This window comes from Manduca sexta, chromosome 17 (assembly GCF_014839805.1).
Source record: "Manduca sexta isolate Smith_Timp_Sample1 chromosome 17, JHU_Msex_v1.0, whole genome shotgun sequence".
Taxonomy (NCBI): domain Eukaryota; kingdom Metazoa; phylum Arthropoda; class Insecta; order Lepidoptera; family Sphingidae; genus Manduca; species Manduca sexta.
The window spans coordinates 5,356,628-5,369,738 of NC_051131.1; the positions used below are offsets into that span (position 1 = coordinate 5,356,628).

At 35.4% G+C, this 13,111-nt stretch overlaps 3 protein-coding genes across 5 annotated transcripts in view; 2 read left to right on the top strand and 1 right to left on the bottom strand.

Annotated features, from left to right (window-relative positions):
* LOC115454076 (macrophage mannose receptor 1) overlaps positions 1 to 10,996 on the top strand; it is a 24,678-nt gene extending 13,682 nt beyond the window's left edge. Inside the window, exons 3-7 of one of the 2 annotated variants that reach the window (XR_003939625.2) lie at positions 6,130 to 6,357; positions 6,800 to 6,994; positions 8,499 to 8,750; positions 9,006 to 9,253; positions 10,829 to 10,996. Coding sequence is in view for 1 of the 2 variants with exons in the window: in XM_030182823.2 (XP_030038683.2) it covers positions 6,130 to 6,357; positions 6,800 to 6,994; positions 8,499 to 8,750; positions 9,006 to 9,175 (845 nt within the window). In the remaining variant the exon portion in view is untranslated. Of the gene's footprint in view, positions 1 to 6,129; positions 6,358 to 6,799; positions 6,995 to 8,498; positions 8,751 to 9,005; positions 9,489 to 10,828 lie in introns of those variants that run through there. The other variant, XM_030182823.2, reaches the window with a different exon arrangement.
* LOC115454055 (C-type mannose receptor 2) lies at positions 779 to 5,005 on the top strand. Its single transcript, XM_030182802.2, has 5 exons — positions 779 to 930; positions 1,002 to 1,259; positions 2,812 to 3,006; positions 3,290 to 3,541; positions 4,037 to 5,005. Exons 1-5 carry the CDS (start codon positions 876 to 878, stop codon positions 4,222 to 4,224), a joined length of 948 nt encoding a protein of 315 aa, XP_030038662.1. The 5' UTR covers positions 779 to 875; the 3' UTR covers positions 4,225 to 5,005.
* LOC115454090 (putative fatty acyl-CoA reductase CG5065) overlaps positions 9,230 to 13,111 on the bottom strand; it is a 22,963-nt gene continuing 19,081 nt past the window's right edge. For both annotated transcript variants that reach the window (XM_037439676.1, XM_037439677.1), the window contains exons 6-9: positions 12,692 to 12,890; positions 10,643 to 10,882; positions 9,976 to 10,233; positions 9,230 to 9,477 (exon numbers count right to left, since the gene is read on the bottom strand). In XM_037439676.1, coding sequence (XP_037295573.1) covers positions 9,318 to 9,477; positions 9,976 to 10,233; positions 10,643 to 10,882; positions 12,692 to 12,890 — 857 coding nt within the window. In that variant the 3' untranslated portion in view covers positions 9,230 to 9,317. The remainder of the gene's footprint in view (positions 9,478 to 9,975; positions 10,234 to 10,642; positions 10,883 to 12,691; positions 12,891 to 13,111) is intronic.

Below are 13,111 nucleotides of genomic sequence, written 5' to 3' on the forward strand. Positions count from 1 at the left end.
AGATTTTACAAGAATTTCATTCTTATTTTGTCTTCGATATTAGAAAGTTTTGAAGCCAGTGCAACTACTGGACATAATGAAACTTAACATCTCATGTCTCATGATTGCGAACGTAATGGAATAATGGTGTTGGATGGTATTTCTACTGTTTATGGGCGGTTGTATCGCTTACCATCAGGCGAACGGCAAGCTCGTCTCCTCATTCAAAAATTAAAATATGGTCCTCACATGTCACGACAGTACTTAAATTGCTTAATTGTTGAAAAGATGGCAACACAGTAAGATGTAGAAAGCATTTAAATAATTAACTGTATTATATTAAGGCCTGCCCCAGCAAGAGAGATTATGCAAAGATTTATAATATGTTTTATAAAAAAACAAATTTAGGATTTTTTGAAAATTATAGTCTACCAAAATATTCCCTATTATTATCTATCTAACAGGGTAATTAATATGATATGTATTGTAGGATGGGGTGCATGGAATATTTTTTTTTGTGACAATTTCATTTTGATAATAATAAAGCAATATCTACATTATGAAAAAATTGGACAACCAAAGTAAATTTAATATACTATAGCATCATACTTCTAATTGTTTATTTTTTTTCTATATTGAAGTATTATAAATTCGAATAGACAGCTTCTAAAAAAAAGAGTTAGTGCACCGTTTTGCAGGGGATAGAGCCTTCAAGCTGGTTTTATATATTTAGCACGCCGCTTCATTTTAGCTATGTAGTAGATAGTGTCGATGCATACATAATTATACAAACAAACTTGAGTAACATCACATTGACCGCTCATTTCATTCTCTTGCGACGTCTCGTTGCGGGCGCAAGTATTTAGTTGAAAATACACAAAATTAATTACACCAAAATGTTATTAAAAAGTTTATTGATCATAGTTATGTTACAATTAACTTCAGAAACATGTAAGTAATTAAGACAGAATTTAATTTTCAAGTATTATAAGTAAACTAACGCTGTCGTGTTCAACCCACAGATGGACAAGCGCAAAAAAAGTTTTTTCGTAAAGATTACACCTTTTTAGAAGAGACTCAGAGTTTTTATAAATTTTTCTCAATTGCTAAAACTTATCAAGAGGCGGTGACGACGTGTGGCCGACAAGGCGCTACGTTGTTCTACGCTGAGGACAAACGTGAATTGGACGCAGTGGCGAAATTTTGGACACAGCCCAGAGATCATATATTTATCGGCATCTCGTCGTTAATTTCTAAAGGTGTATTCGCATCTGTCGATGGTGAGTAGAGTGTTCATTAAACAGTAAATTATATGGACATCTTTATTGACACAAAGAATTAAGAAGTGACATTCTTTAATGGTCATCTCCGTTTATGATTTGAATTCCGAGGCCTAACAGTCCTTTTCATATATTCATATATATTCTACATTTATATTCCACATTTTTTTTTATCTAGACACGGTAAAGCGACTCCATTGCACCTAATAGCACGTGGAGAGGGGTCCAATAGAATGTCGACTGACGAGAGATGATTAACCCTCGTTAGTCGATATAATTATGCCGGCCTGTTAGAACCGGATATACATAGGCTAATCCCGGAACGCGACTCAGTTACGTCGTCTGTGTACTGTTGTCTCTATATGGGCGGATATAAAATACATCCTGCCACCAGCAAAATATCTATATTTAATCATATGTTCAGTAATTATATTTAATACTGATTTTATTGTAATATGTGGTTAAAAGTCATGACACCGTTTGATAATATGACCATACAATAATAACAATAACTATTTTCCTACAAATAACTTGCAGAGTATATTAAATTAATGAGATGAAAACATTGCAATAGATAACATACATGGATCGTGTTAAGAATCGTAATATATAGCTTTGTTTGATTGCAAACGAAATCTGTTTACACCCAATGACCTCACAAGCAATCATTTAAAATAATCTGTACATTAATCAGTGAAATGAAATCTTTATACACTTTTTTAAGAACATTACACGCCCGAAGGAGTGTGAAATTTGGCATAATTAAACTTTTCCTTAAAGAAAGGAGTGCAGCAAAATAAGATTTATGTGTTCATTTGTTCGAGCGCTAAACAAGCACTCATAAGTCATAAATAGTAATGACACTCGTTGTTTAACAAACATAAGTAAGCTGACTAAATTTTTACATAGATCTTTTAAGTAAAATATTGCCCTGAATTGAAATAAAAACCACACTCGAAATACTTACATGGAATTGCAATGGAAATACCGCATTTTAACTTTGGTTGTTTCTGCCTTGAATATTATCTTTAGGGTTTTATTAGAATGTCTTGAAGAAAGTTGTTACTTATACTTTAACTAGGTGTTACTCACGGTATCGCCACGTGTACGTCTCCTTGAATAAAATTCGCACTATCTACTTTTCCGGTAGATGGGATATCTCAAAAGTTAATCAAAGAAATAGTATTCCTGTCTACCAAATTCCATCCAAATCTGTTAAACACTTTTGTGTTTACTTCTAACAAATATCGCAACATCTTTACTACTTTTTGCATTAGTAAAGCTCTTCGTTTTAAGTCTACGTAATAAAACCTCCCGCTGACTTAACCTTGAACTTTGAAGTGGCATAAACCTAGGTTGAAATTTTTATACATATACGAACATTTAAGATCAAGTTAAATAACAATTACATAGTATCAGCCAGCTTTTTTCGTGTCATAACTGGATTTTCGACGTAAAAAGTTTTTTTTTTTGACGTTTTAAATGGTATCTGGACTTGTACAAAGTTTGCTTAATCAATCTATAAATTATAATAAATATTTCCATGTTACAGGCAGAGCATTGATGGATGTTTACAATGATTGGCTACCTGGTGAACCAAACGACGTTAATGGGGAAGAAAGCTGCATTGTTATGAACAAGAAGGGACAAATGAATGATATATCTTGCAACCGTAAATTTCCTTTCATTTGCAAAAAGACGTTGGCAAGTTTAGAATGGAACGCACATTGCCAAACTCCGTATAAACGTACGTAATCATATAAGATTTAAGGCTCAAAATTAGCTTAAACACTCCCCTACAAAATTTGTAACCCGCTAGTCTCTAAAAACAAAAACATTGTCGCTACTGGTCACTTCAAAAAGGCCTACAATAGAACAATATTACCTACATCTTGGTCGCGACTTTGCACGAGTGAAAGATATTTCCCGTAATAAAGTCTATGTGTACATTTCCAACATAAAAATAGCCTATGAATCAACTGTTTACAAACTACCGCAAATGTAAGATTTTACCTTCTTGTTTTATTCAGGCTACATAGTAAATGAGGACCTTGGGAGATGTTACAAGTTCTTTTTGACTCCAATGAATTGGACTGAAGCGTTCGCAGTGTGTAACGCAGAGGAATCCTATTTGGCGATCATCAATAGCGACGAAGAGGCAAACTTCCTAAAGAAAATGACTAAAGATAATCCAAAGTATACAGTAAAGGGCAACTATTTGGCCGGAGTTGTTATGCTAGGTTTCCACAACCGCGACAGGCAGGGATGGCTTACTATTAAAGGTAAATTTTATTGTGTTTTCTTATTTTAGTTCTATTTTTATTTTGACTTCTAAACAGAAACGCGAACTCGTGGACTGAATTGTAATAAACAACATCGCAATGAATTTAAAATACGAGCAGTAAATTAACCTTGGTTTTCCTTTGTCGTGTATTCGCGGATGCCAGAAGCGGCTCTAGCTGTGTAATCAATTCCTTCGCGCCCCCTAGTCGCGAGACAATGTAATCTTTAATAAGATAGTTAATATTAAATCAAAAGTTATTGTGTAAAGTAAAGAAGCCGCTTGCCAACCTTAGCAGAGGCGCAGGTTGATTGAGAGCGCCAGTGTCGCGAGCGACGCATGTTTCTTCGAAGGTGTTATGTCTTGCGCCTAAAACACTGCGCCCGTGTGCAGCGCACACCCTGCACAATAGGTAAAGCCGCCTCTGGCGGAGATAAAGGATCAAGATAAATAAAGGTGTTATTAATTATATTACTTATTTTATAATATTTTTCAGGTGCCACACTAGAAGACAGCGGGTATACGCAGTGGGGCTACGCTCAGCCCGACGTGGACGACAAGTATCTGTGCGGCGCCATGTTCTACAATGGAGAACTCACCTACGGCGACTGCTCGCAGCGAAGCTTTTTCATATGCGAAAAAGAATATAAGTCCGGCTTCGACGAGAGGTTCGGAGACGAATAAGACTGATCTCACAGATAATAATAGTTAATAACTTTTGAGGGAAGGAAATTTAACATTTAAGGAGACAGTTTATGAATGTATTTATGAAATTCTAACAACGTGTTGTAAAATTTATGTTACAATAGATATAATTTTTGATCATAATAAGGTCATCAAATTGTACACATAATAGTGTAGACAATTTTTAACAATATAATGCCAATAAGTTTATTTACTGTTAGTACTCGTGTGTCCTGATGGGTATGTAGTATGTACCTTTGTGGTCAAATAGCAGTGTGAAGTGTAGTGTTTTGGTTTCAAGAACATTGTGGCCAGTGCATGTTTACGAGAGATCTGATACCTAATGTCATAGGTGAAGAAAGCAGCGTAGTGCCATAAAGTACTTTATATTCTAAAATTATAGGTGGCGTCGTTACTATTTGTAATCGTCGACTTGCTTGTTTTGTAATTGGCTGTTAATTTCTATAACCGATCCCACTCCATTTTAGTGATAATAAGAATATTTCTTTTTAGTTTTACAAAAGACTTATTCCATTGATTTGTTCTAGATCGGATCGGAGATTAAGTTGGGGATCGTTTAATGAAATTGGCCGTTAGTCATGTAAAAGTATCGTTAATTCATTCAGGAAAATTAAAAGTACAAGATTGATCGACTAGAGATTTTTTTTTTATATATTTAAATACTTTTATTTAGTTTTAATTATTCAATGTACTATGATGTTTAACTTTGACTGCATCTCTAATTTGTATTTTTGATTAATAAAAAAAATTGTACATTTGATTTGTTTATTTTAAGAAGCAAAATGAAAATCTATATATATATAAATCAATTGCTGTTCGTTAGTCTCGCTAAAACTCGAGAACGGCTGAACGGATTTATCTTATCTTGGTCTTGAATTATTCGTGGAGGTCTAGGGAAGATTTAAAAGGTGAGAAAAATTCGAATAATTGCCGGGAAAATCCTCAAAACAGCATTTTTCTATTTCCCATACAAACGTTTTCTAACTAATACGTAGAGTCAATTTGTAATTTATTACCGCTGCATAAAGTTCAAATTCGCGTGCGCGTTGGAGGATCTAATATCGCGTTCTGAAACTCAACAAAAGTGAAAGTGAATCGCGAACGCGACAAAATTGCATAGTCTCCAAAAATACATAGTACATAAATAGTGGTCGGCTTCGAGAAACTTAATTTTAGCTAACTTCAGTTGTTAATATAATATATAACTCAAAGGTGACTGACAGTGATATATCAAGGAACAGCCCAAACCATTGGACGGATCGGGCTAAGACTTTACATGCATAAAGCTACTATGACGTAGGCATCCCCTAAGAAAGGATTTTGATAAATTCTACCCTTAAGGGGATAAAATAGGGGATGAAAGTTTGTATAAATGTTCTTAGATTTTCGACTGATTGAACTGAAATTATAGATTGGGGATAAAATTAGTTTGAACCTATAAGTACCGGGAAAATATGTAGCAAGACTTTTATCAAACAGTGGAATTTTATCCTGGAAAACACCTTCACGCGGGCGAAGCCGCGAGCAAAAGCTAGTATGAAATAAAAATATGTGATATACTTTATGCAACTTTACAGGAAAAACATTTTTATTAGATTCAATATTACCGTTAAAACAGTAAAAAATCATGGTAGTAGCTATTTTAAATATTAACAAATTGAGTATTATTACGAGCATTAATTTTATTAATTCCTTAAATCTATTTGTTTTTTTTTTTCAAGTAGACAAAATGTTACTGGTGAGTAACATAGTGTATAGTACATAAAATAAAATAAAAACTACATACACCACACACATGGCAGTATCAAGTATCAACAGTAGGTTGTTCATGCTGATAAAGTGTTTTTTCTTTAAAGATAACATTGGGTAACATCATTCAACTAAATGATTACACCTTTATCGAAGAGACACAAAGTTATTATAAATATTTCTCTAACTCTAAAACATGGCATGACGCGTTGACGACGTGCGCTAGAGAGGGCGCTACCCTATTCTACGCCGAGGACAAAGATGAGTTCGAAGCAGTAGCGAAATTTTGGACGCAATTTGGAGATGTTATTTTCGTAGGCATATCGTCTTTTTTTTCAAAAGGGGTGTTCACATCATATGATAGTGAGTACATTAGGGACTTTTACAAGCTCATTCAGCTCGTGTCGCAAATATTGCATAATTAAATTTAATTTAATCGAACGGTATGTTTTCTTAAATCGTAGTATCTCAGAAAAGATCAGAAGGTTGGCGATTAATTGGTAACATATTATGTTGACCTTTGGTTATGTACATACGGCTATGTAATTAAATATCGTGATGGACGGTAACCATTACGTTGAAATCGACCGAAGCTAAAAAACTGATCACACACGCAACAAAGAGTTTTGTATTATTTCTAGAGGTTATCTAACAATCTGCAAAAAATTCCGATAGACGTCTTTCAGCATTCTAACGTATTATAATACTTATTTCCTCTCACGAAGTGAACTTTCAGCCAAACAATACATCACATATCCACTGTAATCAGCATGACTATAAGTATTTTCTATATTTCATATTCCAGACAAACCATTAACGGATATTTACAATAACTGGTTTCCTGGAAAACCAGATGATAAAAATGGGGAAGGGAACTGTGTTATCATGAGTAAACGTGGACAAATGGAGGACTTGAGTTGCACACAGAGATGGCCGTTCATTTGCAAGAAGACATCAACAAACGTTGTTTGGCACCACGACTGTGAAACACCCTACGATGGTATGTACTTGCTTTTTTATACAACTTCAGAAACATGCCGTTCTTCTGATGGTAGGTAGTATGACCGCCCATAAATAGTAGCAACATCATCAAGAACCTTCACTACGCTCATCACCCTGAGACAGTAATTATTCTGAATACAATATCCTTCAAATAGGAATACAACAGTACAAGTACATTCTGTGTCGCGGCAAAAATACACATAGCATAGCTTGGCCTATGAGAGATCCATCACCAATAAATCAACTAAATCATTTACAAATAGAATTGCATTTAATTTAATTTTATCCGTGGTGCTTTATAACTAGCTTATGTAGTAAACTATCCTTGAGGTTTTAACGCCTCCATAGATCATGATTTTGTCACCCGCATTGTTATGGAGGGAAGTGGACAATAAATATATCCAACTCCTCATTATCTTTCTATTTGATTAATTTCGTTGCAGTATAATGACATATTCGTTTTTCCCTGAGACTCGCCGAGCTTCACTGCTCGGTGTCATAAAATGCGTGCCACTGGTGATCCTGGCTTACAGGAGTTGTAGTGGTGGGTGTGAGAGCAGGAAAGTAAAAATAAAAAATTGAATTGCAGTGGTAGTTTTCATAACCTTGTTTTATGGATACATCTGAGTGATAAATATACCATATTACGAATAATTGTAAATCTATCTAGATGTAATAATAATAAAAAGATTTAAAATACAAGGTTATAACATACGCGAGGATCTCTGTTGCCATATTATAAAGCAAAAAAATACCCGTTTTCTTGCGCTGGTTCTTTTTTATATTCCCTCAAATGTTTCTACACATAATGTGCATGATATTATGTGTTTTTTGGGGTATAATTTTTATCATCATTTTTAGTTTTTAGGTATATTGATCAAAGTAGTTTTAGTAGTACGAATTAGGTCATGCGCTATTGATAAACTTGCTACTGATGGTTAACAAGAGTTCCAAAGTCTTTGCGAAATATACCCGATTTGCTTCGAATGGGAATCTGTGTCTGAAAGGCACGATCTCTTTCACAGTGTATGGCGGAAAATACGCCCGCCAGATTAAAGTTCACTAGTTGTTCTTATTCCTACTCCTTCAAGGATTTTTTGCTTTCTATTGCTTTGAATGACGACATAAGTTTGCCGTTCACCTGATAGTAAGCTATACGATCGCCCATAAACAGTAGAAACACTATCCAACATCTTGAATTACAAGTTGAAGTTCGGTACACTGCGCTTACCATCCTGAGACATGTCATGTTGTTTTATCATGTCCAGTAGTTACACTGGCTTTCAAACCGGAAAACAACAATTACTACACACTGCTTCTTGGCGGCATAAATAGACATTGCGATAGTACGTACCCAGGCCGACATTCACAATGAGAGACCTACCATCAATGTATAAGACGTAAGCCTACATGATTGTTTAAACATAAACCTTAAGAAAAGGACATTGATTTGAAACGTTATAATATGTCATGCTTACACGTTCGTTTTTTCTGTATTTTAGGTTACGTATTAAACGAAGACCTTGGAAGATGTTACAAGTTCTTTTTGACTCCGATGAATTGGACAGAAGCGTTGGCAGTGTGTAACGCAGAAGAGTCTTACTTGGCGATCATTAACAGTAAGCAAGAGGCAGACTATCTTAAAAAATTAACAGAAGATGCGCCAAAAGACAAAGTAAGAGGTGACTATACAGCCGGAGTTGTAATGCTGGGCTTCGGTAATCGATTTAAGCAGGGCTGGCTTTCTGTCAAAGGTAATTATTTAGCTAAACCTGAATCCTTATCCTTCCCCCACACTTCTTTCCCAACTATCCCTTCCCACCTTCCTCCAGAGCCCTACAATCGCTAAGCCGGGGGAATCTAGTATCCCATTCGCTGTTTTTCCCCGGTGCTGACTGCGGGGTATCTAAAAAAAAAATAGATTGGTCTGGAAATCTTTACAGTAGGCTTATCTTTACCACTGGATTTCTAAAGGCTGAAGATGAAGATTATTATTAACTTGGTTTCAGGTGCCACGTTAGAAGCCAGTGGTTATTCGCATTGGGGTTACGCTCAGCCCGACGTGGACAACAAGGACCTCTGCGGCGCCATGTTCTACAACGGGGAACTCACCTACAGCGACTGCTCGCCGCGCAGCTTCTTTATATGCGAAAAGGAATATACTTACACACGGCATTGATCTAATGTTCGAAGACGAATTTTGGTCTGACGGATAAGAGCAATACACAGCTAGTCCTCATCCTCGATTTATTTTAAGGTTATTAGAATTATATTTATATACAACCAGTTATACATGTCAAATATACAGTGTTGAGAGTGTACTAATCTTCCTTGAAGACAGCTTTGCCAACCAAAGGTAAGTAGCGCACAAATGGTCCTCCGCAAGACAATAACTGTTTTACTGGTTCGCACCACAACACAATCCAATATAACAGCACTAAATAGAAGAATATTGACACCAGCCGATCCAGAATAAAGAGTCTGAAACGTTATTGGACAATATTTTTATATGTACTTACAAGTAAACCTTAATACTAGTTCATATGCTAAGGAATGAAGTTCCTAACATATAACAAAACACTATTACAGTTCTTGGTAGGTAAAAATATTTTTTGCCAAAAAAAAACTTAAATAGACTACAGAGTTAAGCAGAAATTTATACTTGACTATGCGATAAAGATGAAAGCGGCAATAAATAAGGTGCAAATATAATAAGTTATATTAAAATAAAATATATAATGACCAATGCCGCTTTCAAATTATGCTGATAATTCGTGCTTATAACATTTATATGTTATACGGTTATCCTAATGCATATAAGGATATAGATATATATTTAGGATATGTGGCTATTTACACCTGCGATTCTTCTCAATTAATGGGATAATTTAAACCCATTAGTTAATACAGGTTGTATTGACTAAACACGCTGGAACTTGTAGTATATTGATCAACTTTTGGTTAATATTTAGTACTTACATGTTATTGTGTAATCTGGCTCTAGGAAGATTTTCAAGTTTCTCCTTCATGCAGTATATCTTCCCGCCGATCATACAACTCTCTATGTACGGCTCGTCCTCTATGATTGTCAAGTCCATAGGATAGAGCGCGCGATCCTCTGGATTCAATATATTCACAAGTGACTTAAAGTTGTCCGTGTCAAACCACCACTCACGAGTTGTGAAATACTGCAGCACTTCCAATCCGACTGATATTCTGTTTTGTATCCGCACCATGCTGGAAGCGATATATACGGAATGGTTTTTGTTAATTTTTACAAACATTGATAGACTTATTGATAGGTTTTAGTCGCATAAATAACTCCACCGATGATTCTTATTGATATCGTATAAATTATAATCACAATGTCCATTTATAATAGGTTTAAAGGAACAAATTAAAAAATAACTGTATTACATTACCAATAGATACGTTAATGCGATTCAAAAGATATGTATCATATCATAGTAGATATTTTTCGTGATTTCTGCTGCATGGGTTTATTCATACTCCATAATCTTATAAGTATTTAGGCAACAAAAACATAACACATTTTTTGCACTGCGTATAAAATTTTGAATCCAAATAAATATAGCCGCTATTATGATGGAAATTCATATAGGTACATAGTTACTACTATACTCACAATCGTTTTTGTCGAAACAGGAACAGTAAGAAATCTATGAAATAAGCTGGAACTATGTGATAGAAAAACACACATAGAGAGTGTATAAACTTATTATGTCTGATGTTCCCATCGGGATACCACAATGGACCCTCGAAAGGGTACTTCCGCACTGTCGCTTTACCAATATCTAGGACTTCTTTCCAGGTCGTATTCCTGTCGTCTCCTGTGGTCAGGTTGAAAACGGGAATTTCTGGTGGTCTACAATTGAAAATATTACATTTAGCATAGTTTGTTACTTTGACTTTCGATTTACGTTTAAATGTTTGTCAGTGTTACTGTTTCTGTGTCAATAATGTATCTTTATTTTCTTTATATGTAGTTTAACTGACCTTTACCTTTTACATATTAATAAAATTTTGACATTATAGCGGTAAGTTTTCCAAATAAATAACAACCAGTGGCCGTTCTGCCGACCGCAAATTATGGCAGCTTAAATCATAGAATGTAAAGTATCTGAATGTAAAGAGTAAATTGCCCTCCAGCCGCTAGTTATCGAATAATTAAGGTGATTAAATTAAGTATACGGTGGGAGCTGTCCTATTTCTAACATTTTTTTACTGGTAGCCTTACTAGCAGTTTTCCCAGCGAACAATTCGATAACTTCTTGTGCTAAACATGTCCTATAAGAAAACTTGTGCAATATTCTCAAACAATGATTGTAACTATGCTGTTTAGTTAGTGATTTGCTGACCGAATTAGGAGTTATCTATACTATTATATAAAGCTGAAGAGTTTGTTTGTTTGTTTGTTTGTTTGAACGCGCTAATCTCAAGAACTACCGGTCCAAACTGAAAAATTCTTTTTGCGTTGGATAGCCCTTTGTTCGTGGAGTGCTATAGGCTATATATCATCACGCTATACCCAATAGGAGCGGAGTAGTAATGGCTTATCTCAGAAACTACCGGTCCAAACTGAAAAATTCTTTTTGCGTTGGATAGCCCTTTGTTCGTGGAGTGCTATAGGCTATATATCATCACGCTATACCCAATAGGAGCGGAGCAGTAATGGCTAATCTCAGGAACTACCGGTCCAAACTGAAAAATTCTTTATGCGTTGGATAGCCCTTTGTTCCTGGAGTGCTATAGGCTATATATCATCACGCTATACCCAATAGGAGCGGAGCAGTAATGGCTAATCTCAGGAACTATAGGTCCAAAAAGAAAAATTATTTTTGCGTTGGATAGCCCTTTGTTCCTGGAGTGCTATAGGCTATATATCATCACGCTATACCCAATAGGAGCGGAGCAGTAATAGCTAATCTCGGGAACTACCGATTCGAACTGAAAAATTCTTTTTGTGTTGAATAGTCCTTTGTTTGTGGAGTGCTATAGGCTATATATCATAACGCTATGAACAATAAGAGCGGAGCAGTAATGGGTAATCTCAGGAACTATCGGTTTCAACTGAAAAATTCGTTTTGTGTTCGATAGCCCTTTATTTGTGGAGCGCTATAGGCTATATATCATCACGCTATGACCAATAAGAGCGGAGCAGTAATGAAACATGTTGCAAAAACGGGGAAAAAATATTAGTTTTGAGAGCTTCCGTTGCGTGCGCTACGTAAACGGTTAAAGTTATGCAACAATAATGTATGACGGGATTGTTCTTCTTAAAAAGTTCTAAAAAATATATTATAAAACAAAGTCCCCCGCTGCATCTGTCTGCCTGAACGTGTTAAACTCAAAAACTACCCAACGTATTAAGATGAAATTTTGTATGGAGACAGTTTGAGACCCTGGGAAGAACATAGGCTCCCGGGAAACTACTACTTTTATAACGGAAAACTTTAGGCTGAAAAGCTTTTTAACGCGGGCGGAGCCGCGGGCAAAAGCTAGTATATTATATTTCTTTAACAGCACTTGTTCGTATCAAGCGAAAACAATTAGGGAATTTAAAACAAAAATCCAAAAATATTTACTTTATATTATAAGCGAAAAGTCATCAGTCATGCACATTCCTCTTAGTGGAATAAAGATACTATTTTTATGATTAACAAGTTTGACCCACCTCTCGGTTTGGTTTCCAATCCTGAATGCAATAACGATAATGGAGTTAATAGCTATGTCGATGGGAATCACTTCGGCATGGTAATGACCATAACAGTGCATGGTTCTGATGACGCCCTTGCCAGCGCCGACCATCACACCTATAGGCCCGTTGAGATTATCCACCCAGCCTGGCATAGGCTCTTTGTATGATGGAGTCACTGTAAAATAACAATTATTTGAACTTAATAATTTACAGAAAATCAATTTCTTTATCAGATGAGTCTGAAAAAAGTAGACATTAAAAACTTGAAATTTAGAAAAATAGATAACATAGATCACCACTAACAGTGTTGATATTCCTCATTTCCCATCTCACAAAAAAACCCATTTAAATCACTATGCAACTATAGGGGAAAAAAAAATACTTTATATTTGCTCA

Excerpts from the sequence above, each read along its gene's own strand:
- LOC115454055 (XM_030182802.2), top strand. The coding sequence starts at position 876 with ATGTTATTAAAAAGTTTATTGATCATAGTTATGTTACAATTAACTTCA. Across the intron at positions 931-1,001 it reads ACAATTAACTTCAGAAACAT|ATGGACAAGCGCAAAAAAAG; the intron begins GTAAGTAATTAA and ends TTCAACCCACAG. Across the intron at positions 3,007-3,289 it reads TTGCCAAACTCCGTATAAAC|GCTACATAGTAAATGAGGAC; the intron begins GTACGTAATCAT and ends TGTTTTATTCAG.